This window comes from Barbus barbus (assembly GCF_936440315.1).
Source record: "Barbus barbus genome assembly, chromosome: 38".
Classification (NCBI taxonomy): Eukaryota; Metazoa; Chordata; class Actinopteri; order Cypriniformes; family Cyprinidae; genus Barbus; species Barbus barbus.
In genome coordinates, this window is record NC_136716.1 from 2,387,108 (window position 1) to 2,415,092 (window position 27,985).

The window sequence follows — 27,985 nt, forward strand, 5'->3', positions numbered from 1 at the left end:
ATCCAGTAAGCTGTCTGTGTAGACAACATTTGAAAGCATCACAGGCACGCGCAGCATTTTTAACAGAGCTGACTCGGGAACGCGCCCATGATGCCCACAAGTGCTGCCCACGTAGACAGTTCAGCTCTTTTGAGACAGAAAGTTTTCTTCTGGATGTCATTCTGCTCGCAGCACTGATTTGAAGAGTTCACGTTGCTTGTGGAGTGATGTCGGCCGGTTCTTAGCGGAGTATGATATGTGTGCTCATGCTAACGGACCCGTTACTTTGAGCTCTGGACAGCTTTGGGAATGATGATCGGTAACGAGCGGAGCTCACAGACATCCAAGCCGCCTCCTCCAGCCTCACCTGCGGCTTTACCGCTCAGCGCGTCCCGCAGAAGACTCTCCCGGGTCGGGAGGAAACACAGCAATGGATCCGTCCAGTGAGTTCTCTTCTGAAGTCCCACGCACCGTGCATATATAAAGTTCAGAAAGGACTAGTCATTCATAAGTTGTCCTTTTGATAATAGATTTATAGTTTACACGTTAGCTAAACAGATACATACTGTCATAAGAGGTAATGTGTTCGGAGTGAATTGATTTTTATGTCTTTTACAAACTAAAGCAGCATGCATTTTCTCTCTTTAATGTTATATTAAGTAAAATAAAAACTTATAAAAAATTGTATCCTACCTTCAACGTTTATGTTTGATATGCATTTTGAATGCCTTTTATGATTTTTACATTGGTCTAAAAACTTAAGACAAAGCATTCCATAAATGTTGTATGAATAATGTTTTTGTGCTAATGTTTTAGGAGGATCAGATCATTTAGAATGAGTGTTTTCTTGTTGCTGCTGGAAGAACGTTGTTCACAACATTTAAAGAACCTTTCCAGAACGTTAGCCAAAGTTCTGAGAATGTTTCCTGTTAGCTGGGATATGTTCTAAACAAAGAGTGAAATAGGTTATTTAGATATTTGTTGAGTGAAAACTGTTCATATCAATTACTCATGCTTCAATAAATAATTATGTGCTGAAAAAATAGTTTATTCAGAACTTGTTAACCAAGGAGATAACAGTGTAATTAAAGAACTAAATATGAGATGTTATGTGTGAAGAATATCAAGGTAAATATCAGAATGCTTTATTGGGCATTGTTTCTGGTCAAGCTGCAATTTTGTTGAATTATGCTAAAAAGAGAGAAAATATTTTTCAGTTGAATTTATGATACAAAACATGCTATGTAATTGGCAAAAAAAATAAATAAATTATGTTTGTTAAAATACAAAATAGCATTTTTTTCTTTTTTTAATTCTTTTGTTTAAAATGTGTCCATTATATTCCAAAGTACTTTTAACTTCCATTAAAAAACTTTCCATTGCACACAAGATTCTATATAGTGGAAAAGGGTTCTTTCGTTTATTAAAATGTTTTTCATCCTAAGAAATATGGTTATTTTAAGAACTAATCACTGCAATGGTCTTTGGGAATCAAAAATGGTTCTTCTATGGCATTCTGTGGGAACACCCTTTTGAAACCTTTATTTTGAAGAGTTTATGGTGGAAATGTTCACATGTTCCTCAAAAAAACAAGAATGGTTTCTTCTTTTTTGCACACTTGGACACTGTTAGTGGAAATATTAAATGAGTTATAGTTGTAGAAGATTTTATTTAGGGCCAGTAGATGAGGAAACACATACAAGGTACTACTGACGCAATTAGTGAAGGCTGAAAAGGAGCTTTTGTGCCACTGCTACTGAAATAAACTGATTACTGGATTGGACAAAATCCTCCAAGTATTATGCAGAGCTTTGTATGTGTGTTTTTTTTTTTTTAAGTCTCTTTGTTCATTTTGTGAACATTGCTGTTCATTAACTGGGTGCAATTAGTGTAGCGATGAACAGCCAGACTGAAGCGATGTAGGTTTGCATCTACAGTCCAGTGGAGAACAGAGCAATCATTTTGGTTCTTCTTCCAGGTCCAGCTCATCCAGCGGCACGGCCAGATCAACGGAGAGCGTGGGAATCCACCAGCCGGCGAAGAACAAGATCCGGCGTCACCAGCACCGTCTGTCGGCGGTGTTCGGCCGCGGGCCTAGAGGAGGTTCTGGAGAGATGGCTGCTGCGGGAGAGGAGGCGCAGGTGACAGACGACCCCTCCGAACTGTCCAATCACATCACAGCTCCAGGCATTCTAAAGATTTTTGGCACGGAGATCTGTGAAGGAGCCAACTACAAGAGTGTACTGGCCACAACACGCTCCAGTGCCAGAGAGCTGGTTAAAGAAGCACTCGCCAGGTGAGGCCAGAGAATAATGCCACTGATTTTGCTGCTGTTTTTAGCATGATCTTTAACCTGTTACTTGTCACCCCCCTTTTTGTGCATAGACATGAAAAAGCGCTATCCGAACTTAAATTGTTGTAATTCATGAATGCTTTGGAACACAGACCTAAGTTTATAGATTTTTTTAGTTTGCTGTGTTGTGTTTTTTGTAATGTTTAAATAATCTCAGCAATCTATTTTATATGGATAGTTTAATTTTCTTAGAATATTGAAAATAAACGGTCAAATAATGTTACATTTTGTGGGTTAATAATAAAGTTAGTGGAATGATGTAAGAAACATTTTAGTAACTTTTATACAATGTTATGATGATCACCACAAGAAAACTGGCTGCTAAGAGGAATTAAAGTACAGTTTTCATGATAATGCATTATCTAATTTCAAAAAGGTTTTCATCAGAGTATTATGTTGATTTACTAAAATATGTAATAAGCAAAAGGCACCAAGTGTCCTAACACCAACAGTTCATAAAAGGGTTTCAGGGTAAAAGCTAAAAGACTTACATAGCAGTAAATGCAAGCAAATGCGGTTCAAATATATTCAGGGTTGTGTGAAATAATATTTAAATTTGGCTGATAATATTTTGACAATATTTAAAAAATATTTAGATTCATAATGCTTATTTGAGCAAAAAGTCCAGATAACTTTCTTAATGGTTTGGATTTAAGTAAATGCACAAAACGGCCTTTGTGCACATTGGTTAAAGTCCATTGAAACGGCATGAGAAGTTTTCATACCAAACATCTCGGTTGGTTTGAAGAAGTTTGAAATTCAAGGCAAAATGAATTCCTTGGTGAAGCCACTTTGATCGAATGCTGCGTCAGCACTCAGACACTGAATCTCTCCATTCTTTCACAATTCTACAGCTAGAGTGTGTGCCTGAAAGTGCCTGCTGTCCTTAGTTTGTAATGTTTTACTGTAGCTTTAATTGTTTAACTCTTTTCTCCATTGATAATAATCAGAAATGTTTCTTGAGTGACACTGACGACTGGAGTAATGATGCTGAAAATTCTACATTGAATCACAGGAATACATTTTACAATATATTCACATAGAAAACAGTGATAATATTTCACGATTTTGACATTTTTTGATTCCATAAATGCAGCTTTGGTGAGCAGAATAGAGTTCTTTGAATAACATTAAGACATCCAAGTGACCCCAAACTTACAGTAGCATGAATATATGTCCTATTATTTCATACATATCAGTTATTCTGCTGTTTGTATTTGTTTCAGATACTCCCTGAGCAAAGAAGATGCTGATGACTATGTGTTATGTGATGTGATCGGCTGTATTGGAAACCAGTGCTGGAGCACCGAATGTGTTCGTGTGGTGGGAGACAATGAGAAGCCGCTGCTGCTGCAATCGCTCTGGAAACCCAAAGAAGGATTCGCTCGACGCTTTGAGATCCAACGCAAAGCCACTGTAGAAGAAAACAACTCTAAAGACCAGGACACTGTGACCGCTGGTATATCTTGACATGATTCCTCCTGCATAATCACATTTGCATTAAGGATGTTTTTTACTGTTACGACTGAAACTGACCATTTTGACTGGTTTACTGTAGGCGCTTGTTCTTCCTGCCTACAGACAATTTTGCGCTTTTAGCTAGAAAAGAAACCAGATATTTACTACCACTGAGATAATTGTTCAATTGTGATATGCAGAAAGCCCTGCCATTTTTATTTTATTTTAATTAGTTCTTGCCAACTTATAAACTGACAATAAAGTTAAGTTAAAGTTGTATTAAACTGTTTTTAAGGCAGCGCTGTATTCTGGTTATGGCTTTTCTAAAGCCCAAACAATTAACACAAGTATTAATCTTCTGAAATTGAATTGGCAATTTGCTCATCAATCATTTTGGTTTCCTGAACTTGAAAACCTATTGACTCTTTTAAAATTTAACCCACAATTTTGATTTGGTGTAGGCTAATATTTGCATACTGAATTGCAATTTGCCGTCTTTCATACACCTATTTGCATATAATAGCTTTCCTGTAGCTCAAATAGTAGAGCATGGCGCTAGCAACGCCAAGGTCATGAGTTCGATTCCCAGGGAAAGCAAGAGCTGATAAAATGTAGAAACTGTAACGTGAATGCAATGTAAGTCGCTTTGGATAAAAGCGTCTGCTAAATGCATAAATGTAAATATAAACTGTGATTGGGCTTGCGTATAAATAAAGGATTAGTTCACCCAAAAGTGAAAAATTGCTGAAAATGTATACACCCTCAGGTTAGTTTCTTCATCAGATTTGGAGAAATGTAGCATTGAATCACTTGCTCAACAATGGATGCTCTGCAGTGAATGGGTGCCGTCAGAATGAGAGTCCAAACAGCTGATAAAAACATCACAAGTAATCCACACTAATTTTTTGATCTAAAATACGAGTCCCTAAGACTCAGATTTCTCTCCTGATTCAGACCAGACCACTTTTTCACTAGAGGAAGCATCATGGATTATGGACTCTTTTTTTAGTTAAACGGGTCATCGGATGCCCATTTTCCACAAGTTGATATGATTCTTTAGGGTCTTAAAAGTCTATAACATACTTTGGTTAAAATTTCTCAATGGTAGTGTAAAAAACACATTATCAAAATCAACTCTGTTTTTAGCAAGCCATTCTAGTTCATGTTGCTTTAAATGCTAATGAGCTCTGCTGACCCTGCCCCTCTCTTCCGTGGGGTGATGAGCAGACTTCAGTTGCAAAACTAGCTCATTATTAGGAAAGGCGATTTGCAAAGATTCCTAAAAAACCCTAATACTCACTTCTTCTGTAGGTGAGGTGGGATCACAAACGATTTGTGCGAACATAGATGCATTTATGTAGATCGGGATCGGCGCATTCCCTTCAAAATGAAAGTAACGTTAATCCTCTGCGTCTTCAGCGGCTCAGATGTCGGGAGTTAATGATGACTGCTATGTTCATTATTACATCCAACAACAAAACACTTCAATCGCTTAATCGGAGACATTCTTGTCTTCCCCTGCACCGGAGTCAGACAGCTCTCAGCTCACTCAGGGGGGCGGGTCTAAGGTAAGACGGCCTTGTCAATCAGCTAATGTGGGAGGGGCCTGTACAGAACTACATCATTCTGACAGGAATCTCAGAACTGCCTGATTTGAGAAATGGGATTTTAAAATAGGGATTTAATAAAAAACACTCAGTGTTTTTTTATCATTATAGGATGGATGTGTACACACACTTCCAACACACATTTATGTTCAAACAACTTGGAAAGTGAATTTTGCATCCGATGACCCCTTTAAAAACGTCTTGATGGATTTGTTTCTTACAAACACATTGCTTTTGTTTTCTCAAGACATTAACTGATGGACTGGAGTGGTGTGGATTATTGTGGTGTTTTTATCAGCTGTGTGGACTCTCATTCTGACGGCACCCATTCACTGCAGAGAATCCATTGCTGAGACAGTGATGCGATGCTACATTTCTCCCAATCTGATGAAGAAACAAACTCTTCTACATCTTGGATGGCCTGAGGGTGAGTAAATTGTTGGCTGAACTACTCCTTTAACACCTTCTCCAGGTATAAACGCACAGGCACGTAAGCTGCAGAAGACGCGCTCCAGAGGGAAATCCGTGCCGCTGGACATATGCGTGAGTGACGACTCCGTGGACGGCAGACACAATCTGTTTAAGAGTCTCAGTGACACGGATCTGACAGCTGAAGCTCAAAGCACCTGCACGGAGCAAATGCAGGAGGAGGATCCAGAGGCTGAGGCCGACAAAGCAACACAGTGTCCTGCTAATGAACGGGAGGAGACGGAGAGCAGCGATGACAGCGCCACACAGTATTCCATTCACCCGCCTCTGGACTTCCCATACTTCCTGCTTCTGCAGGGCTTCAGTTACAGACAGGTAGGACAGACTCATACTATATCTGTGCTGCTCCTCCCTCTCTCTCACTTCACCGCTGTGTCTATCTTTCCTCCAGCCCATCAAACACACGTGACACTGTTTCTGGAATTCAGTGCATGAAGTTGTTATCAGTGCAGCATATTTAAGTTGGCTTGAGAAAGTCAATTTGCTGATCTACTATGTAACCTCCTAAAGCAGTGGTTCTCAAACTTTTTACCACCTCAGAAAATATTTGGCTTTCCAAGTACCACCATTATGACCAATATTAAAATGCAGTAGCACTATGCACAGTTAAAAAAAAAAGAAAAAAAGTCAGTTTTATTCCTAATAAGTATATTTATTATTGCCAGCCTCTTAAAACATTGTAAATACACAGTTTGAACATTAAAACTGCACTGTGCTTACTTCCAGGTAAACTTAATTAAATTAAAACTGTAATGTTCATAAATGTAAAAAAAACTGTACCTAAATAAAGATTAAATGAAAATGTATTGTACTTAACATTTAAGTACAGTAACGTACCGTTTTTATTTAACTTTCAAGTAGCTACAATTAATTTAATCTTTATTTAAGTACAGTACAGTTTTTATTTAACTTTTAAAAAAAATTTACATATTGTGAAAAAACCGAGAAAAAAACCCCTGAGTGCTCAGCATGAAAAAGACGCTCCCATTTAAAGCAATGAAAAAAAATTGCTAGCCTCAGGAACCCCCAAAAAACCCCCCGCTTTGGCGGCCTAATTTATATTTAATTTAAATATTCCTCTGCGTACTAGAGGAAGCTCACGTACCACACTTTGAGTACCACTGTCCTAGAGCTTTCATACTACAACCACCAAACTCAGGTCAGACCTTTAGACTGGTCTCACTTGGGTTGCTACAATATAACTTACAATTTTCATTAAACGGATGATCAAAACTACGAAAGGTCCCATAGACTTCCATTGAGTGGGTCAAAACTTTTGTACAGTAAGACTTATATAGTGTTTAAGCTGTCTGACTATCATAGAATGCTAAATCATGCTAACAACATGCAAACAACATGTTAATCATGCTAGATACATGTTAACAGCATGCTACCAACATGTTAATAACATGCTAGATCATGCTAGTCCTTATGAATCAGACATTAATGCCTTATTCTGCGTGACCATATTTTATATCCCTTAATCCGATCCCATGCCCCCATAGTGTGACACGTTGCAATTAATTTTGCTGTTTGTTGGAAGCAAAATCTATGGAAGCTTATTTCCTCCAATGAATAAATATCAAAAATTGTGACTTTTTATCTCACATCTCTCATTCAGAATTTTTTTCTCAGGAATGTGTGATATAAACATGCAGTTGTGAGGGAAGAAGTCAAAATTAATTCAAATGGATGAGGAAACTTGCTCAAAAATTGCTAGTAAATTTGACAATTAAGTATAAAGCAATAACAGTAAAATTTTGTAGAAAGACTACTGAAGTTGTATTTTCTTATAAAACATGCAGTACTCCAATAATATATATATATTTATTTTTACAGTGTAGGACATTTTTTGGGGTAAATAGAAAAAGAAATGCACTTAATTTATTGAATAAGCACTTGTAGTGTACTTCAAATCTTAAAAGTATATTTTTAAAAACTGTACTTGCAGGTAATATAATATTAATGAAATAAAAGCCCACTTAAGTGAATTAAAGAGAGACATTTTCATCATTGCTTCTTAACACAAAAAAGCAGAGTTTTAATAATGATTTGTTGTGCATTGAAGAAGTACACTTAGTTTGATGTATTGACTAACTTAATAAAGCACATGTGAAATAATTGATTAACTGTAGAGTGTTATTTAATATTAAATTAAAGTTAAAATATTTAAATGCACTAAATTGCAACTTGAAATTTGTGATTACAAATATATTTCAGTACAAGCATGCAAATTTCAACAGAATTGACGTAGTATATTTTAGTTTATATTTTAGTTTATCATAAATTCTTGTCAGTGCATTCAGCAGTAAATTACATGTAAAGATGTACTTATGTACTAAACACACTTACGTTTAGCTAATTGCATTTAATATTAATTTAAACTATTAAAAGGTGGGGTAAGTGATTACTGGTAGCCAATGTTGATATATACCGGACGCGACGTTTTCCTCTTTTGTTTTTTTTCCACCATTTTTGTGCTGACGCTCGGCTCGGCTAAAGTCCATCATGAGAACCAAGCGCTCTCTCCTCGCATCATGAGTAGACACGCCCCTTAATGCTGATTGGCTACAAGTTTGTTTTGGTACTGACTCAGTTTTCTAAAGCATTTTTGAAAAAATGCATACCCCACCTTTAATTATTTTAATTTAATTATAAATAACATGAAATTAAGTCTCTGATAACATATTAATTTAAAGTATATTATTTCCATAACTCTTTTTAAAAGTATATTAAAGAGTACTTCTTTTTCACAAGGGGGTTTTTGCACCACAATTCCAGCTTTTATAGCAATTTGAGACTTGCTATAAATGCATGATGTTTTATGATGTTAGACATAAACCAAGTGATGTGAAACTACAGAATTACAGGGATTTTCTCTCATTTGGTTTGTTTTAGGAAAACAATTCAGTCGGTGATCAGCATTGACAATCTTACAATCACAAAGTGATTTTTACAGTGGATAATACAACACAGGTGACGTCATTGAACCATGGAAAAAAATGATCCCACATCCCTTCGATTCCATTGGAAAATAACAGAGTGTGCCAAACAGAGGAAAAATGGCATGAAAAATGAACACGTATGCAAAAACAGGCCTAGTGTTCATGCTGGACAGGAAGTGGAGTGTCCAAAGCGGAGCGTCCGAAGGGTGGACACACTTCCTGTCAGATTAGCTGTGTGTGATGACAACCGTAAATGATCAAACACACGAGTGCGCACATACACTCCACATGTTAACTTTACATGCGTGTAATGATTATTATTATACTCTACATCCATTCTAACAGATGCCAGCCTGTTCCTGGGAATCAAACATTGGCATTGATTGTGCCATGCTCTACTATTCAAGAAACAGGAATGCTCAAACTGTGGACATTACTATTATTAATGATACTGTATATTTATTACATCTTATTATTACTATGATTTTAATACTGCTACTATTTTAGAATGTAATAATATAAAAAAGTTTTATATATATATGTGTGTGTGTGTGTGTGTGTGTGTGTGTGTGTGTGTGTGTGTAAAAACAGTTGACTTAAAATCATGTAATTGAAATCTTACAATTAAATAATACACTATAAAAAAGTTAATTTAAAAATTATTTAGAACATCTTGATAATAATAATAATCACATTGCTTTCTCCATTCATTTAACATTTAACTCTGAATAACATTTTTCATTTTTACTTGATTTTCACTCAGTTTCAATTTTCCTTATCAGTAATAAAATTAAAGTGGTCCAAAAAGTGCAATAAAAGTATCACTGCAGACTGTAACTTTTATTTGTATTTTTTATTTACAGGTTTTTTTTTTATCTATGCATTTAATACAGCAATTATGCATACTTTTCTAATACATGACAAAGACTCAGGATTGTTTACTTGTTTGTGGTTTGTTCAGTTGTGGATTCCTGAAATAACATATATTACAGTTAGATAAGTGGATCAGAGTCCAAACGATTATAGTTTCTTGTCATGTTGACATACCTAGAATATATAGATCTTCCCAAAACATCTAGAACTTTATAATTCATGCAGTGAATGTGTTTCATTCCCTCCACAGGATTTTGTCATCTATGCCCTGATAAATAGCTGCACAGTATTCGGACGCCACATTGAAGAACCTCACAATGAGACTGAGAGCGATGTTGATCGCATGAATCTCTGGGCTCCTGATCTTCTGCCCGATCACTGCAGCGTCCGGCGTCTGGACGTCACTCGGGCCTCAGCGGCCGGACGGTCCGGGACCGAGACCCGACTGAAACCCCTCAACAGCGCAAAGGTCAAGAGGAACGGAGCCGTCATCAAGCACGAGGTGGCGCTGCAGTCAGGAGACGTCATTGCACTGGGCGATCATTACCTCTTCATGTATAAAGACCCCACCTGTCCAAAGGTCGCGACCCCTGCAGAGGTGGCTCAGACGAGCAGACGGCCTCCTCTCTGTAAATCTTGTGTGAGAGCGAGAACCTGCTTCAGAGATGTGGATGGAGCAGAGCTGCTTCTGCTGTATGACGTGGAGCATGAGTCCAGGGTCCTGAAGGAGATCTTCAGCGTGGTGGAGCGGGATCCGGCCGCACACAAACTGACCGCGGCCTTCCTGCTGTGTTTGTGTCTCCAGCAGTCCGCCGCTCACTTCTCAATGCCGGCTCTCCGGCGGCTGCTGCTACAGATGGCCAACGAGCTGCAGACCATCGTATGGGTGAGTTTACTGAGTCATTTCATTTCAAATGATTGTTTGTCTTTCGGTCAGTGTTTGGATTTAACATAATGTTGAGAGGAAATGCAACCACAATATAACCAGAATATGATTAAAGGGATGGTTCACCCAAAAATGAACATTCTGCTATGATTTACTCACCCTCATGTTGTTCCAAAAGTTTCTTCCTTTTGTTGAACACAAAAAAATATATTCTGAAGAATGTTGGTAACCAAGCAGCTGACGGTAGCCAATAACTTCCATAATATGGAAAAAATACAATGGAAGTCAATGGCTACTAGCAACTCTTTGGCTCTTCAAAAATCTTCTTTTGTGTTCAACAGAAGAAAGAAAGAACTGAATGAATGAATATCTGGTGAATATATTTTTAGACAAAGGTCTTGTTAATGATTTTCAGTTTTGTTGAAGGTAATGGATTCAATAAGTTTTTCAATAACTGAAGAATATGTAAAAGCATGAAAATTAGCCCATGTTTTACTCATCCTCAAGGCATCCTAGGCGTATATGACTTTCTTCTTTCAGACGAATTCAATCGGAGTTGTATTAAAAATTGTCCTTGCTCTTCCAAACTTTATGATGGCACTGAGCGGGTGTTTTTGTTCAGCAGTCCTTAAGAAGTGCAATAAAGCACATTCATCCATAATAAAAACGTGCCTCACACGGCTCCAGGGGGTGAATAAAGGCCGCCTGTAGCGATGAGTTTTTGTAAGAAAAATATCCATACTTAAAACGTAATAAACACTTTTCTCTCACTTCTGGTATCTGTCTTACGCAGAAGCCGTTGACTCACGCACCTGTGGAAGCAAAGTTTCCTTACTTTAGCAAAGGAAAACCAGTCTCCACTTGGCTTATATGAAACTCTGACATTTTTCTTTACAAATATTTTACAAAATGTTTTATTGCCAGCATAAAGGCTGATAATGGCAGATAAAAAAGAATAATAAGGATTACGTCTCATACTTCTCGAATGAGAGCTCAATGTTTTACCTCTATTCCTCTGAGGAGGTTGAGGTGGAGCGGAGCAGCTGGGCTGGACGGAGCAGCCCCAACCGTGTACCAGCTCCTCATTTAGGGCGCATCACTTCTTGTACTCCCCAGAATATTGGAGTCAGAGTGGTGCTCCCAGGCCGAAGGCTTCTAGCAGAGGGTAGATCTGCAGACCATCATTCTCAACGGATAGTCTTTGGCTAAGACGTCCTGCTGCCTATGGCCCAGGACTTTTGAGGGCTGGCCCCTCTGGGGAAGAGCGGCGTACACCGCATTACTCGGTGCCCCTCTCTCCTCAGTGCCCTCAGGAGATCGGTCTGCCAACCCTGCCAGTGTTTCAGGGCGCAGCAGTCTCCAGCGAGCGCTTCTCTCAGTTGTTTCCGCCCGTAAATACTAGCGGAGCTGAGAGGCTCGCCGCCCTTCGGGGGTCTCCTGCCGGTCCTCCGCTTCAGGGCACCGAGCTAGCAGCTCTAGGCACAACAGAGGCCAGTTTCGGGAGACTGGTTCCCTTAGCAGGGGTTTCATGAGGTTTGCTTTGGGGGCAAAGCATACCAATATCGTTCTTCCCCTCGAAACGGTCACTGCAAGCGTGGCCTCCTCTCGCTGCTGAGAGTTTTTGAGGCCTCCGCTTGCTAGAGCTCCACTGGGACAGTCTGTGAGTGGTAGGCCCTAGGTGAGCCTCCTTACAAAATCTCAGCGTGTGGAGTATAGTAGGCATCGTCTCGATCCAGAGAGTCGTCATGCTGAGGCCTCCGCTCCTAGAGCTTGACCGTTTCGACGAGTGTCGTCAGGCCTCCTCTCGCTACAGAGAGTTTTCGAGGTCTCCACTTGCCAGAGCTTCGCTGGGGCAGTTATGTGAGTGGTAGCTGCACCTCCTCACAGGATGCCCAGTGTATGGAGTGTAGTAGGCCTCCTCTCGATTTAGGGAGTCGTCATGCAGAGGCTTCCGCTCCAAGAGCTTGACTCTTCAGCGAGTGTCATCTGGCCTCTTCTTGCTTAGAGAGGTTTAGAGGCCTCCGCTCGCCAGAGCTCCGCTAAGACAGTCTGTGAGAGGTAGGCTCTGGGTGAGTCTCCTTACAGGATGTCCAGCATAGTAGACCTCCTCTCGATTTAGAAAGTCGGTATGCAGAGGTCTCCACTCCGAGAGCTCAACTGTTTCGGCGAGTGTCGTCAGGTCTCGGGGTGGTGATGGCGCAGTGGATAAGACACATGCCTTTGGTGTGAGAGACCCGGGTTCGAATCCACTGTGAGACACCAATGTTTCCCTGAGCAAGACACTTAACCCCTAGTTGCTCCAGAGGCGTGCGACCTCTGACATATATAGCAATTGTAAGTCGCTTTGGATAAAAGCGTCAGCTAAATGAATAAATGTAAATGTCTCCTCTCACTTAGAGAGATTTAGAGGCCTCCGCTCGCCGGAGCACGAGGCCAGAGAGCTTATGCCTGTGGTGGATTAGGATGCTTTCAATAGCCTAAAGTCCTATGCTCCCCCCTCTCTTGGGGACCAAGACTCACTTCTCAGAAGTTGGCCTTCGGTACACAGGCCCCACCCACTTAGCCACTCGTGGCCCCTTTTTTATCTCGCCCTAGCTGTGCTCCATCCACACTGGGCAGGGATTTGGAAGTCCGGTGGCGTGGGCATCTCGTTCCCATAGTGTTTCGACACAGCTCGAGTTCTTGAAGGGGACCGTCTCAGATTACGCATGTAAACATGGTTCCCCAAAGGGTACGTGACGCTGCGTCTCGGGGCCATACTTCCGGCATCCCTGCGAGCGGTTGCCTCATTCCTGAAGCTGACGCCGGTTCCACCAAACATGCTTTTATGCTTCCTGGCTGATTACGTCACCCGCCTGTGACGTCTCGCCCATCCATTGGACAGATTACACATGTGATTCACGCTGGAGGCGTTCCCATAATGTTTCGACGCAGCGTCTCGTTCCCTTCAGGGAACCATGGTTACATGCGTAACCTGAGACGTTTTCTTGTATTATGCTAAATATACTCTTTTGGGTTCTCCAAAAGAATTAAAGTCTTTGAATGACATGAGGGTGAGCAAATGATCACAGAATAAAAAATTTTTTGGATGAACTATCACTTTGAATTCAAGCACTGTAACTAATAGTGTAACTTGTTAAATAGTGTATGAGTCAAGCGTAATGACTTTTATGGTGCTTTTACATCCTTTTAGAAACAGACTTTAGATGTTCTGTGTAAGATAAGAAGAAAGTAGCCAAACATGGATTTGAGCAACATGAGAGTCATAGAATGACAGCATTTGAATAGTTTTACAGCCAGTCTTTAGACATTTTTAGTCCTCTGTGTTTTGCATTGTAACTGTACTGTATCTTTTGTACTTTAATACAGGAAAAGGCAAAGGAACTCGCAGCTTTGCAGCCTGAAATGTAAGATCAGGAACTCGTTTCCCATCATTTCGTAACCAGAGGAATTAAAATTCAATATCTTAGACACGGTGTACATTAAAACCAGATTTTCCTCGCTCTCCTGACGCAAGCAGAAGTGAGTCAGATATGGCAGACTGGCCTTCTGGCGCTGACAGACTGATCCGGGGTCTGGAGCCGCTGGTCCTCTGGATGTCCAACTCCATCCAGATCCTTCACTTCATCCACCAGGAGGTTCCTCGTCTGCTGCACGGAGTCTCTCAGGAGGAGGAGGAGGAGGAGGAAGACTGCATTGGTAAATCAGTCAGTGCTGATGTGAATAATGTGATGTATGCGTTCAGATTCAGTATCTTTGCGTGTCTGTGGTTATATTCCAGCGGTGCTGGAGCTGCGGCTCTCCTCCGTGCGCTCGGCCAGTGAGGAGGCCATGACGGTCCTGGAGGAGGTCCTGATGTTCACCTTCCAGCAATGTGTCTACTATCTCACCAAGGTCAGGCCTTCTGCATGCTTAAACGGAGGTTTCATCCAAAAATGATAATTTTGTCATCAGTTTTTAAAAAGCTGTTTGACTTTATTTCTTCTGTGGAACAGATTTCTTTCAGTTTTAGCTATTTTAGTACATCAGTTAATCAATTTAATTAAATTTTAGTTAAAGTTTTGGGATTAGATTTTTTTTTTGTGTTTTTGACATTTTTACTAGTCTTTACTAATCTCTATTATTTGTATTTATTTTACTTTTAGTTAAAGTTTTAATAATTTTGTTGTTTTTTTTGTCATTTTTAGTATGTGTATAATTTTATTTATTTTTATTTGAGTTTTAGTTATTTTGGTACATCAGTTTAACACAAAGAACACAAAACAACATACATACCTGGGACCAGTGTTATTTTAGTATAATTGAGATAATATTTTTCATTAATATTTTGAATTTTATTTTTTATATTTTCTGTTTTCATTTTAACTTTAGTTAGTCATTTTTTGTGATTTTATGTATACTTTATATATAATATAATATAAATAGTCTGTATAATTTTTATTCATTGTCATTTTAGTTTTAGTTATTAGTTACTACATCTGTTTAGCACAAAAGACATTTTGAAGAAATTCTCAGGAGTATATTAAATATACAAGTGCAGACAGAGACTGGTTAAAGTCACAACAAAAGGAAGTAGCGAAAGATTTTTCCTTCCGTATTGTGATGGAAGTCATTACATTCGAGTGAAATGGATTATCAAAAAAGGACTTCGGATTAGCATCAGATTATTGATTGGATGTTGAGTTGTGGGCGTGGCTCTCAAGGAAGTATGCAGATGAGGAGTGAGCTTGCGGGGGCGGAGCTTAAGAGCACCGTATACTTGGAGAAGACTGAGGTTTCACTAGAAGATCCAGCTCAAAATAAAAAAGAAACATATGCACCATTCACAATAAGATCTGTAATATGCATTTAGAAAATAGATTTATCTACAATATCCATAGATGTATGTGCTGAAATGTGGCACAATGTTTGAGTGAATTCAATGTCAATGCAGTGAATTTGGGTCAAAATCTCTCCTTACACCTTAAAACCATATACAGTATGTTACATATACTCAGCTTGATGGAAATACAGATTGTGCTTAAGAAAATAATGGTTTGAATGATGAATAACACAGGTTAGCAGCCCAGAGAATCTGCGGCTTTGTGAACTGCAGCGCTGATCTCAAGTGCTTCCAGATGTCTTTGCTGCATCTGACCTTGATGAACCTCTTTGCCTCGTGGACATGAATGAATGAATCTAGTGTATCATACAGTACGTGTATGTGATCTTCATATCATTTTCACTAGTGGCTTCCCACTGTATGTGCTTTTGTTACATTTGCAGATGTTTTTTGTTAATATTTTGAATCTCATTTTTATATTTTTTATTTTCATTTTAGTTACATTTTTTAGTAACTTTGTTGTGTGCTTTGGTTATTTTTATTAGTATTATTATTTAATTTTTTAAATCATTTTTTTAATATGCCTATAGTTTTTTATTACATTTTATTTGAGTTTTAGTTATTTAGTCTAGCAATTTAAGCTTAATGAAATTAATTAATTAATTAGTTAAAATAAAAAGTTTGTTTTAATGTTTTGTTTCAGTTAAAGTTTAAATTCTTTTAAATTCTTTAAAAATTTTTTAAAGTTTTAGTTTTAGTTTTACTAAACTGTAAAAAAAATAAAAGGTTGAGAAAACTTAAAAGTCTATCTATCTATCTATCTGTCTGTCTGTCTATCTATCTATCTATCTATCTATCTATCTATCTATCTATCTATCTGTCTGTCTGTCTGTCTGTCTGTCTGTCTGTCTGTCTGTCTGTCTGTCTGTCTGTCTGTCTGTCTGTCTGTCTGTCTGTCTGTCTGTCTGACTATCTATCTATCTATCTATCTATCTATCTATCTATCTATCTATCTATCTATCTATCTATCTGTCTGTCTGTCTGTCTGTCTGTCTGTCTGTCTGTCTGTCTGTCTGTCTGTCTGTCTGTCTGTCTGTCTGTCTATCTATCTATCTGACTATCTATCTATCTGTCTGTCTGTCTGTCTGTCTGTCTGTCTGTCTATCTATCTGACTATCTATCTATCTATCTATCTATCTATCTATCTATCTATCTATCTGTCTGTCTGTCTGTCTGTCTGTCTGTCTGTCTGTCTGTCTATCTATCTATCTGACTATCTATCTATCTATCTGTCTGTCTGTCTGTCTGTCTGTCTGTCTGTCTGTCTATCTATCTGACTATCTATCTATCTATCTATCTATCTATCTATCTATCTATCTATCTATCTATCTATCTGTCTGTCTGTCTGTCTGTCTGTCTGTCTGTCTGTCTGTCTGTCTATCTATCTGACTATCTATCTGTCTGTCTGTCTGTCTGTCTGTCTGTCTGTCTATCTATCTATCTGACTATCTATCTATCTGTCTGTCTGTCTATCTATCTATCTATCTATCTATCTATCTATCTATCTATCTATCTATCTATCTATCTATCTATCTATCTATCTATCTATCTGTCTGTCTGTCTGTCTGTCTGTCTGTCTGTCTATCTATCTGACTATCTATCTGTCTGTCTGTCTGTCTGTCTGTCTGTCTGTCTATCTATCTATCTATCTATCTATCTATCTATCTATCTATCTATCTATCTGTCTGTCTGTCTGTCTGTCTGTCTGTCTGTCTGTCTGTCTGTCTGTCTGTCTGTCTATCTATCTATCTGACTATCTATCTATCTGTCTGTCTGTCTGTCTGTCTGTCTGTCTGTCTATCTATCTGACTATCTATCTATCTATCTATCTATCTATCTATCTATCTATCTATCTATCTATCTATCTATCTGTCTGTCTGTCTGTCTGTCTGTCTGTCTGTCTGTCTGTCTGTCTGTCTATCTATCTGACTATCTATCTATCTATCTGTCTGTCTGTCTGTCTATCTATCTATCTGACTGTCTATCTATCTGTCTGTCTGTCTGTCTGTCTGTCTGTCTGTCTGTCTGTCTGTCTGTCTGTCTGTCTGTCTGTCTGTCTATCTATCTATCTGACTATCTATCTATCTATCTATCTGTCTGTCTGTCTGTCTGTCTGTCTGTCTGTCTGTCTGTCTGTCTATCTATCTATCTATCTATCTATCTATCTATCTATCTATCTATCTATCTATCTATCTATCTATCTATCTATCTATCTATCTATCTATCTATCTTTGGTGAAGACCAAATTTATATTTATCTCTTTATATTTCTTTATTTATTAAGTATTAAGAAATTAAGACTTTAACTCATCAAGGACTCATTAAATTGATGAAAAGTGCGAAAGTTACAAAAGAGTTCTATTTCAAATAAATGCTGTTTTCTTGAACTTTCTATTCATCGGTGAATCCTGAAAAATAAAATGCATCAGTTTCTGCAAAAATATCAGGCAGCACAACTGTTTTCAACATTGATAATAATCAGAAAAGATTATTGAGCAGTAAATCTGTATATTATTATAATTTCTGAAGAATCATGTGACTCTGAAGACTGGAGGAATGATGCTGAAAATTCACAATAATTTTACAACATATTTAAATTGTAATATTTCACTATTTTTACTGCATTTGTGATTAAATAAATGCAGCCTTGGTGAACAGAAAGACTTCTTTCAAGCTCACCCTTCAAGCTGAATAGCTACAGCTTCGTTTCTCACAGACTTTAATTCAGTGTTCAGACATCGTCGTTTGGCAAAGCCGGGATTTGGGATTGATTTGTATTCTGCATGGGAAAATCCTCCAACGTCTCGCCCTTTGGGAAATTATAATTCATCTTTGTTCTTAGAGATTGTTCGCCGTGGAAAGAGAGGCTGTTTATATGGGTGTGATTTGATTTAGTGCAATATAACGTCCAACATTTTGATGAGGCTTTTCTGTGGAAAAAGTCAATTGGTTTGTTGGAATGTGAAGCCAATTCACGTCCGACAGTAAATGAAACAACAAGCTGGAGGCATTTCATCCGTCATCGTGCAAACAAATTCAGTCTCTGATGTTTAATGAGTTTGTGTTTGAATATAAGGAGAGACACACATGAATTAAGGCCAAACCGCACAGGAAAATGAGCATTTATTTAGTCAATTAACCTCGACTTATTGCATTCATTATAAAGATAATCAATTCAAGCGTGCAATAAACTAAATTCAAAAGTTAGTTGGAGTCGTGGGAAATTTCCTTGAGGAGCCGTTTTTCATCCTAACTTTTAGATTCTGAGAAACATTTTTATTGATTGGCATTTATTGAGAGTGGAAATGATGGAAATGATTAAGTCGTGTGGTTTGTATCGGTGGCACACACCATCCAGTCTTCTGTAAATGACATTTTATACTTTAAAAGCTTGGCAAACGTCTCGTTCTGTTCTCACACGGTGCCAGCGCTCCATTATGAGCTCAATATTTTCAGTAGGAAAATTGAATCAAAAACAAGCACGGCCGGTTGGATGTTTTACGGCTACAATAACAGGCTGTGTTCTCTCTGTGGAGGATTTGAGTGACTCGATCTCGCTGAGAAGGAAACAGCTGCTGGACTTAAACTAATAAAACTGGTTTGTTGGTGATTCCCAGCGCTGGACACAACAGGTTTAGTTTACATTCAGTCAGTGTTTGCTGCAGAGAAACATTTTACATTGTTCAAATTCATTTGAATAGCACTCATGCATATAATATTTCAGTAATCACTTCAACTTTGCAGTGAGCAAGTCACAGAGCGGAGTGACAAATAAAGATATGGTTATTATAGTTGAAACTAAAAACCATTAAAAAAACATTTCTGTTACTTGAATTAAATTAAACATTAACTGAAATGATCAAAAAAGATATATTTAAAAAAATAACCATTTTCATGTGGGTTGTCAAACAATTAGAAATAAACCTGTCTACCTCTAATGTTTTCAATATATGCATGAATGTAATATTTTAATAAAACTGTTCCAAATCAGCTTTACAGGGAATATTGCCAAGTCACAGATGACAGTGACAAGGAAGAAGATGGAAGATGCAATGCAATGCAAAAAAACAAAAACAGAAATAAAAAATTTAATTAAATTGAAACATTTTCATAAAACTTTCATGTGCAAAAATTAGGGATGTCAAGCAATTGGATGGAAATTAATCAGCTAAACTTATTGCTAAAGTTAATAACTGGACTGTTATGAAATCTCATTATCACCACTTAACCATTGAAAGCGTTTGTAGATGAATCTGTTTCGGTGGGAAGCAGTTTGGTTGTGTGTCTCAGTTTTTCCTTCATGGTTGTGGGTGGATATTTTGTGCTGTTTGGAGACGGAGCTGCCAGAACGGCCGGCGGCTGCCAAACTGGTGTCAGCGCGAGAGAGACACGTCTCCCTGAGAATCCATACATACGCCGGGATCCAGCCGTCTGCACACGATTACACAGAACAAAGCCAGCTTTGTGTTATTGTGATGTGTGGCACATTGAGATGGAGGACGTGGGCTGAACGTCTTCAACACAGACTCTCTTTCAGTGATTCCCTGACTGTATATCACTGCCGCCAGCTGCAGATGCGTTCACATACATGCTTACTGCTCAAATATAGAGAGCTGTTAGCAACAGAGATGTCAGAGAATGGCAAACACGTGTGCTTTATCTCCCTCCAGACAATCAGCAGCTTTATTCCAGTCGTTTGGGGTCTGTTTTAGGCTCTTAAAGCATGAAGGATTGCAGGAAGGATGCGAGATGAAGAGAGGATGAGAGCGAGATCGTGGTCTGTCTAAGGAAGCTCATCCTGCTCTGTTGATGATAAGATGTATATGGACTGTCTTGTCTTTTAGAAACAGCCAGGAATGAACTTTGAAAGTGGCACGACCTAAACAATGAATCATTCAAATATAGGCGCTGCTAAAAGAGATGTCATTTTCATTTAGTTTAACCTGATGCACTAAAATAACTATACAATTAATAATCAATTATTCATGAAATATTTTTTAAATATATATAAAATAAAGATAAAAATCAATCAATAATAAAAATAAAAAAGAACACCCAAAAATAAAAACTAAATAAGGTTTAAAATAAGGTTTTATTTAAAATATGCGTCCATAATATTTTTTTGTAAATTAAGTTCAAGTGCAGCAAGAGTTTTTGTTTACATGCATATGAACTATTAAAATGAAATAATAAAAAAATAAAATTATATATATATATATGAGATTTAAAAAAATATATCTGGCCTTTATTTGGTATTTTATTTAATTGGCTTTTATTTAATTACTGCAAATTAAAATATTATCTGAAAATATTCACTTTGAATTCAATCCAGTTTTTCAGCTCAATATTAGATCACTATTTGACATATAAATATGGAGATAAACATTTTAAATATTGATTCAAATTAGTTTGAATACATTTTTTTCCACAATAAAAATCAGCAAAAAATGAGAGAGTTAGGGGACAAAATCAACTAGAGAGAAAATAAATCAAATTAAATATAAAATAAAAACATTAAAAATAAAAAACTTTCACAAAACTATATGCAGATTTTTTAGCTATTAAAGTTTGAGATTATTTATAAATTAGAAATGGGATATTATACATGTTTTATTAATTTCATTAAATATATATTTTTTAAAATTGAGATCTAAATATAGCTATATATATATATATATATATATATAATAAATATATATATATAAAGATATAACTCACCCAAAAATTTAAATTTGCTGTTAATTTATTGGAACATTTTTGAATGAACTAACCCTTAAGAAAGAGAAATGCTGCTTTGGCCACTAGCTGAATTATGTATCGTTACGTTCCCAGTTAGTCTAGGGTTAGGGGAACAGAATAAAAAGGTGATGTGTGGAGGCAACTAGGTTCAATTCCCAACCCCGGTGCTTTAACAAATGCAAACAATCAACTCAATATCAAGAAACAAGTTCTTTTATTTTAAAGTTATGGGAGGATGTCAAAGCTTCAAGAGGGGGCAAGGCCAAAATAACAAACATAAAACCTCTAACTATTAGGGAGAAACTAAACTAAAACAGAAAAGGAAACAAAAATACAATAACAATACACTAACTCCCTAACTAGCATAAACAGGAGAAAGACACACACACAACAAAACAAATACGTCCTTGGACGTAACAGTATGTATATATGTATTTATTTATTTGAGTTTTCATTTATTTATTTTTTGTGGTTTTAGTTTGCTATAGAATTGTATTATTATTAACTCTGAGGGATACTGTAGGAAGGTTAAGGTCAGCAGTTGTTCTGTATGGATGCAGTTCATCAGAATGGACCGCTCAGCATCAGCATCAGCATCAGGAGCGGTGTGTTCTCCTGGGCTCATGTGACTGAGGTTGTGTGTGTGTTTGGTCAGATGCTGTACCCGCTTCTCTCCGGCGTTCTGGACAGTCATGCGTTCTCCAACAGCGGGCAGCTGCAGGTGTCGTCGCAGGTCAGACGAGTGCTGGACGTCTGCAGTCAGAGTCTGCGTCTGCTCCGAGCGTTCGACGTGCATCCGGACATCAGCGCGCAGCTCTTCTCCTACCTCTTCTTCTTCATCAACGCTCTGCTCTTCAACCTGCTGATGGAGAGAGGTGAGTGAGTCCAGCAGATGAGGCTGATGTTCAGGTATTTCCTCTCATCCGCTCATGTGACTGCTGCTCTCGTGTGAAGGGTCCGGAGGAGCGTTTTACTGCTGGTCCCGTGGAGTCCAGGTCAGGGCTAATCTGGATCTGCTGATGGACTGGGCTCACGGAGCCGGACTCGCGGATCTGGCTCACACGTACCTTCTCAAGCTCTCCTCGGCCGTCAATCTGCTGGCCACACCGAAGGAAAACCTTCTGCAGGTCCTGCTTCTGTTCAGTCTCATCTCAATTATTTGATTGTATTCATGCAGAAAAATCATTTATTTCACTGATTCAACTAGATTACATCAATAAAACTTTAGAATTTAGATGAGGGACGAAGAGGAATTGCATTAAATTGCACACCATTTAAACACTAATTACAAATGTATATATTATGTAATATATTATGTTTTTTTATATGTAGGCAGTTGTAAGTTAGATGAAATGGATGTGTAAAAGTGTAAATGTAGTGAAAGAGAGGACATTTATTGCCATTAATTTTTAAAGCATAGCTGTTTGTCCGCACCATTCTGATCGTTCCTGTTTGATTACACATGCATTCCTCTCTCATCACAGTCTCCTCAGACATCAGGAGTTAGTGTGGAGCTCAGAAATAATTAACAGGAAGTATTACTCATTAAAGGATAAAGCTTCATGAACACAAAGACTCTTTCATGGTCATAGATAAAGATGCTGGATAAGCCACGTAAATGACATCTGACAAATGATCCTGGCGGGACGTCCCGCTAAAGAAACACTAACTATAGTCAGAGACGCTTGAAGCCTCGTCGGCTCTTTTCACTCGTCAGAATTCAGAAATTAGGATCAGGTTTATCCCACCTCAGTGATCATCAGATGGAACCTATGTTATGATATTTCAATATTGTTAGTATTCAAATACAAAATCAATGACACTACAATAAACAAATCTACATATTTAATTTTATCATAAAATCCATAGTATTATTTAACTACGATATATGAAGTCTTATTTGTGATAAAGTGGGTAAAATAATTATTATGTTAATATTATATTATATATAAAAAAATTGATCCTTGAAATAAAATAAATTTTAACTAAAATAAAATATAGAAACTCTTTCAGCTAGCCAAAAATGAATGGATAATATATATGTACCGTGTGTATATACATACATATATATATGCAAAAACACAACTATAATACATATAATATATAAATATATTTTTTTAAAGTATATAATACTGGAAACGAGCAAAAGAAAAAAAATCTATATTTTTTTTAAATGATGACACTATAACAAAAAGTCTACATATTTTACAGTGATTCATTGGAATAAACTTGTCACTGACCCACAATAACATAATAAACCTTTGTATTATTTAATATTAATATTTGTGATAAAGTGGGCTATTATATGCATAAAATCATGCTTTTCTGTAACTTCATATCAAAAGAATAATAAGAGATGCTATAGTAAAATGCACTGTATTCAGTGTTACGTAGCTGTGTTTACTGCTTGAATTCAGGGTGGAGAACAGTTACTGTCATGTGTGATGATGAGGTGTTTGTGTGTAGATGTCGTGGAAGGCTCTGCGGATGGAGTTCCCGTCTCTGAACGCGGCTCAGCTCCATCACATCCTGAGAGAGTACGAGCCGCGTCCCTGTCCCGCAGCGTGGACACCATCCGGCGACGAGGCCAGTGCCGCGCTTGCAACCGGTACATATTCACTTCTGTAATTACATACATCAGTGATTTCTGTAGAGGAGTGAACAAACACTGATGTTTCTGGCGTCTACAGCTGATATCCTGGAGAGCTTCGATCAGCATCCTCCTCTCATCCTCCCTGCCGACGGCTTCATACTGCAGCTGAAAACAGCACTCAGTGAGACGCAGCTCATTAAACAGCTGGACCGCTTTCAGAGATCCATCAGAACTATCACAGACCCAGAATCAGCCCCACATTCCCCAGAACCACCTCAGGTGCGCAGGTTTATTTTTATTACATTTCAAATATTATTTTAACTAGTTTTAATCTGTTATATAACAAAATATTCATATTTATTACGTTTGACCAATTAATGGCTCATTTAAAGCGGTTATTTTAGTATCACTTAGATACTATTATAGTTTTATTAAATATGAAGTTTTATTTTTACAAAATTTTATCTAATTTAGTAAAACCTAAATTCAGATTCACTAAATTAGATTTAGTATTTTTAGTGTATATATATATATATATATATATATATATATATATATATATATATATATATATATATATATATATATATATATAATTTTTCTTTCTAAAAAATTACAACCTCAAACAGAAGTAATATTTTTAAACTAAACTAAAATTTAAATAAACAGGGAAAATATCAAATAAAATTTAATTCAAAATATTAATTTATTAATATTTAATTCCCAGTTTAGTTTATTTTAGTATTTTTAAGATACTATTATAATTTTTCTTAATATTTTTCTTAATAAATATTTTTTGCTGTTTTCATTTTAATTTCATTTATAGTAATTGTCATTTTATTATTATTTTTAAAAATAGTTTATAGTTTTTAGTCTATAGTTTTTAATTTGAGTTATTTTAGTGTAATTGAGATACTTTAGTTTTTATTTTTATAGATTGTTTTTTTTATTTTCTGTTTATTTTTGTTTCTGTTCATTTTGATTTAAGTTAAAGTTTTAGTTTTTTGTGTTGTGTTTTTGTCATTTTTATCAGTTTTAATTTTTTAAGAATATATGTCAAGTTTTTATAATTTTTTATTTCAGTTTTAGATTGTTATTTTAGTGCATGAAGTTAAACTAAATGAAAATGAAATGTTGCTTGTGCTAAAATAAAATAGGTTTTAATTATTTGCAAAAATTATCATTATCAGTTGATTTAATATATTTACATTTAATTAATTATGATAGCAATATTTATATTTTCTTATCAATCTCTATTCATTATCTTTGCTAATATTACAGCTGGTCTCTGCAGTGGCGATGGAGGCCAAGCTCACTAAAGTGGAGCTTCACCCCAAAGCTCATCTGGAGGTGGGTAACACAGAGATGGTGATTCCTCACGCTGGAGCGAGTGACCTGGGCTCATGTGAAGCTCTTTTAACCAAAAAGCTTCAGAATCTTGAGCTTCAGAATAAAGATGCGGCCCGTCCGGCACTGGACCCGTCCTGTTTACTGACCCCGCCGAACACGCCACAGAACCTGGAGCTGACGGACTCCGACACGGATTCACACCAGCACACCTCCACAGTCAGACCGGAGGAAGGTGACGGGACGCTCTGTGCTTTCTGTCTCCATCAGTGCCGTGCATGTCAGCTTTATGAACCGGAGCTGCTCGTGTGTGTGTTTGTAGGTGAGAGTGAGGAGACTGAGACTGGAGAAGACGATGTGTTTGTGCTGGAGCTGCAGAGAGCGGCGTGTGGTTTGGGTTTGTTGCTGGTGGACGGAGAGGTGAGTGAATCTCTGAGATATTAGGAGCTGTCAGAAATATTAAAGGGATAAGTTTGCCTAAAAATGAACATTTGCTGTCAATTTACTCACCCTCAGGCCATCCAAGTTTGTTTTTCTTCAGTAGAACAGTAAAGAAGATTTTTAGCGGAAAGCGTGATCTTTAGTGATTCATCAAATGCAAGTCAATGGCTACCGTCATTTTGAGAATCAAAAAGCATATACAGGTGACACATAATTAATACCCATGGCTCCTGATGATATATTAAAGTCGTATGAAGTGAAACGATTGGCCTGTGCAAGAAACTGAACATTATTTACAACATTAATACCTGTAATCCAGAGCCTCAGGCAAACGGACCAGAGTGATGTCCGGTTCACGAACGAATCATTCGTTTGAACCGGTTGAACCGGTAGTGAACTAATTGAACCAGTTGAACACATCGGACTGAATCGTCTGAAACAGGCTCGAGCAGCTCAGATCTACTAGCGGTGTATCTGTTCCTGTGATGAATGAACTGATTCAGTGCTCTGATATGAGCATGTGTGAACCGAGTGAATGAAAGGGCCAAATGAACGTTTTATGGGTTCTCATTATTTATGTAAAAAGGTGAGCTGATGAAAATGAGTTTATTCACTTTATATAATTTAGCATGCAAAACATTCACATTTCACTTCATTATTTGGTACTTTAATAAAATAATTGTGTATGCATTACATGATTACGCAAACAAACTAGTGAACTGAACCAGTTCATGGAAACAAACCAGTTCATGGAAAAGCAGCGGATTTCCTCGTTTGCCTGAGACTCTGGATTACATTGTTGTAAATAATGCTCAGTTTCATGCACAGACCAATCGTTTCGCTTCACAAGACCACAATATATCATCAGAAGCTAGGGGCTTTCTTTTTTTGTAGCCTGTATATGCTTTTTTGAACTATTAAAGTTACGGTTGCCATTATATGAATCACCTTCTGAAGAAAAAAAAAGTCACCTACATCTTGGCTGGACTGGGACTGCATGTTTTTATATAGCAATTTTGAGTTTTTATCTCATAATTCTAAATTTATCTCACATTTTTTTTTACTTTTTCATCTGAAAGACAGAAAAAAGATGGTTATATATATATATATATATATATATATATATATATATAAATAATTCATGGCAGAAATGGCCTTTCATAGATAATGTTTAAAAATTGCAATAGAAAGTTTATATGCTCGTTTATATACTTGCAATAGAAAGTTTATATGCTCGTTTATATACTTGCAATAGAAAGTTTATGTGAAATTCTATAAGCAGTCAGTTTAATGTCAGTGAATATTAAAAATAAATCATGATTTTTTTTTAAGTTGAACTTTGCTTAACCTGACAGCATTTTAAAAGTGCAATAACAATATATTGCCTTATTAGGCCACTTATAATTGCATTCAGTGATCTTCATTTAGGGGCGTTTCTGAGCAAATATTGATTTATGCAATTAATTGTGTTTAATTATGTGAATTAGTTGGCATATCATGCAGTTGCTTCAATTACAGCCCTACTCTTGCAAATCATTTCCATAAAGCATATGGTAACATCACTATTAATATTATAGTCTCCTTACAGCCCAATAGCATCTCCATGTGGTTAAAAAGGGAATATTTTTCAGATTGTATAAGAAACAAAGACATGTTTGCTGGAATATTTTGGAACAATATTTCTGTGTTCTCCACAGGAAAGCCCATCTACTGTGAGTGGGATTTACATCAAATCAGTGCTTCCAGACTCTCCTGCCTCTTTATCCCGGAGGCTGAGAGCCGGCGACCGCATTCTAGCAGTGAATGGACTGAGTCTGGTGGGAGTCGACTATCAGACGTGAGGAGAATTACTGTAGATGTGAAACGTCCTGCATTTCCTTAAACATAAGCAGGACTGTACAGCTCTCTGTTGTGCATCATACTGTTTCACTGAAGCAAATTATGTTATTGATCACTGTGCATGAAGCGAACAACATTTCTTGTTCTTCTTTTACCTTGTAGTGGCCGGGATCTCATTCAGATGTCAGGAGAAAGGCCTCGGCTGCTGGTTGCCAGATCTCACAATCCTACAACAGAAACCCTCTGCATAAACACTAGTGTTTAAACTGCGTAAAGAGTGTGATGGCCAAAACAAAATGACAAAAACAACTGCATTTGTATGTACAGGTTGCTTTTTGCCATTTGTAATTGTGTGATCTTTGCATTTTATGATTAAAAAAATATGGTAATGATTAGAATAATTAATGTATGTTATGTGCTGCTTTTTAATTTATTGTATTCTGTATAAAATAAATGGTTGGCTGCATAGTTTTAGTTTGACTAACTAAAACATTTTAAACGCTATGCCATTCATTTCTCATGATAAATTCAGAGATAGTTTCATACATATAGCCC

General features: G+C 37.2%; 1 protein-coding gene across 1 annotated transcript; it reads left to right on the forward strand.

Annotated features, from left to right (window-relative positions):
- Positions 1–27,926, forward strand: LOC306857368 (ras-associating and dilute domain-containing protein-like). Its single transcript, XM_079397281.1, has 16 exons — positions 1–422; positions 1,958–2,275; positions 3,559–3,791; positions 5,870–6,201; positions 9,955–10,590; positions 13,960–13,997; positions 14,111–14,289; positions 14,372–14,484; positions 21,866–22,085; positions 22,165–22,337; positions 23,677–23,818; positions 23,901–24,082; positions 25,085–25,385; positions 25,473–25,570; positions 27,289–27,428; positions 27,593–27,926. The coding sequence occupies exons 1-16, from the start codon at positions 289–291 to the stop codon at positions 27,693–27,695; spliced, it is 3,342 nt and encodes a 1,113-aa protein (XP_079253407.1). The 5' UTR covers positions 1–288; the 3' UTR covers positions 27,696–27,926.
- Positions 27,927–27,985: the final 59 nt, after the last annotated feature.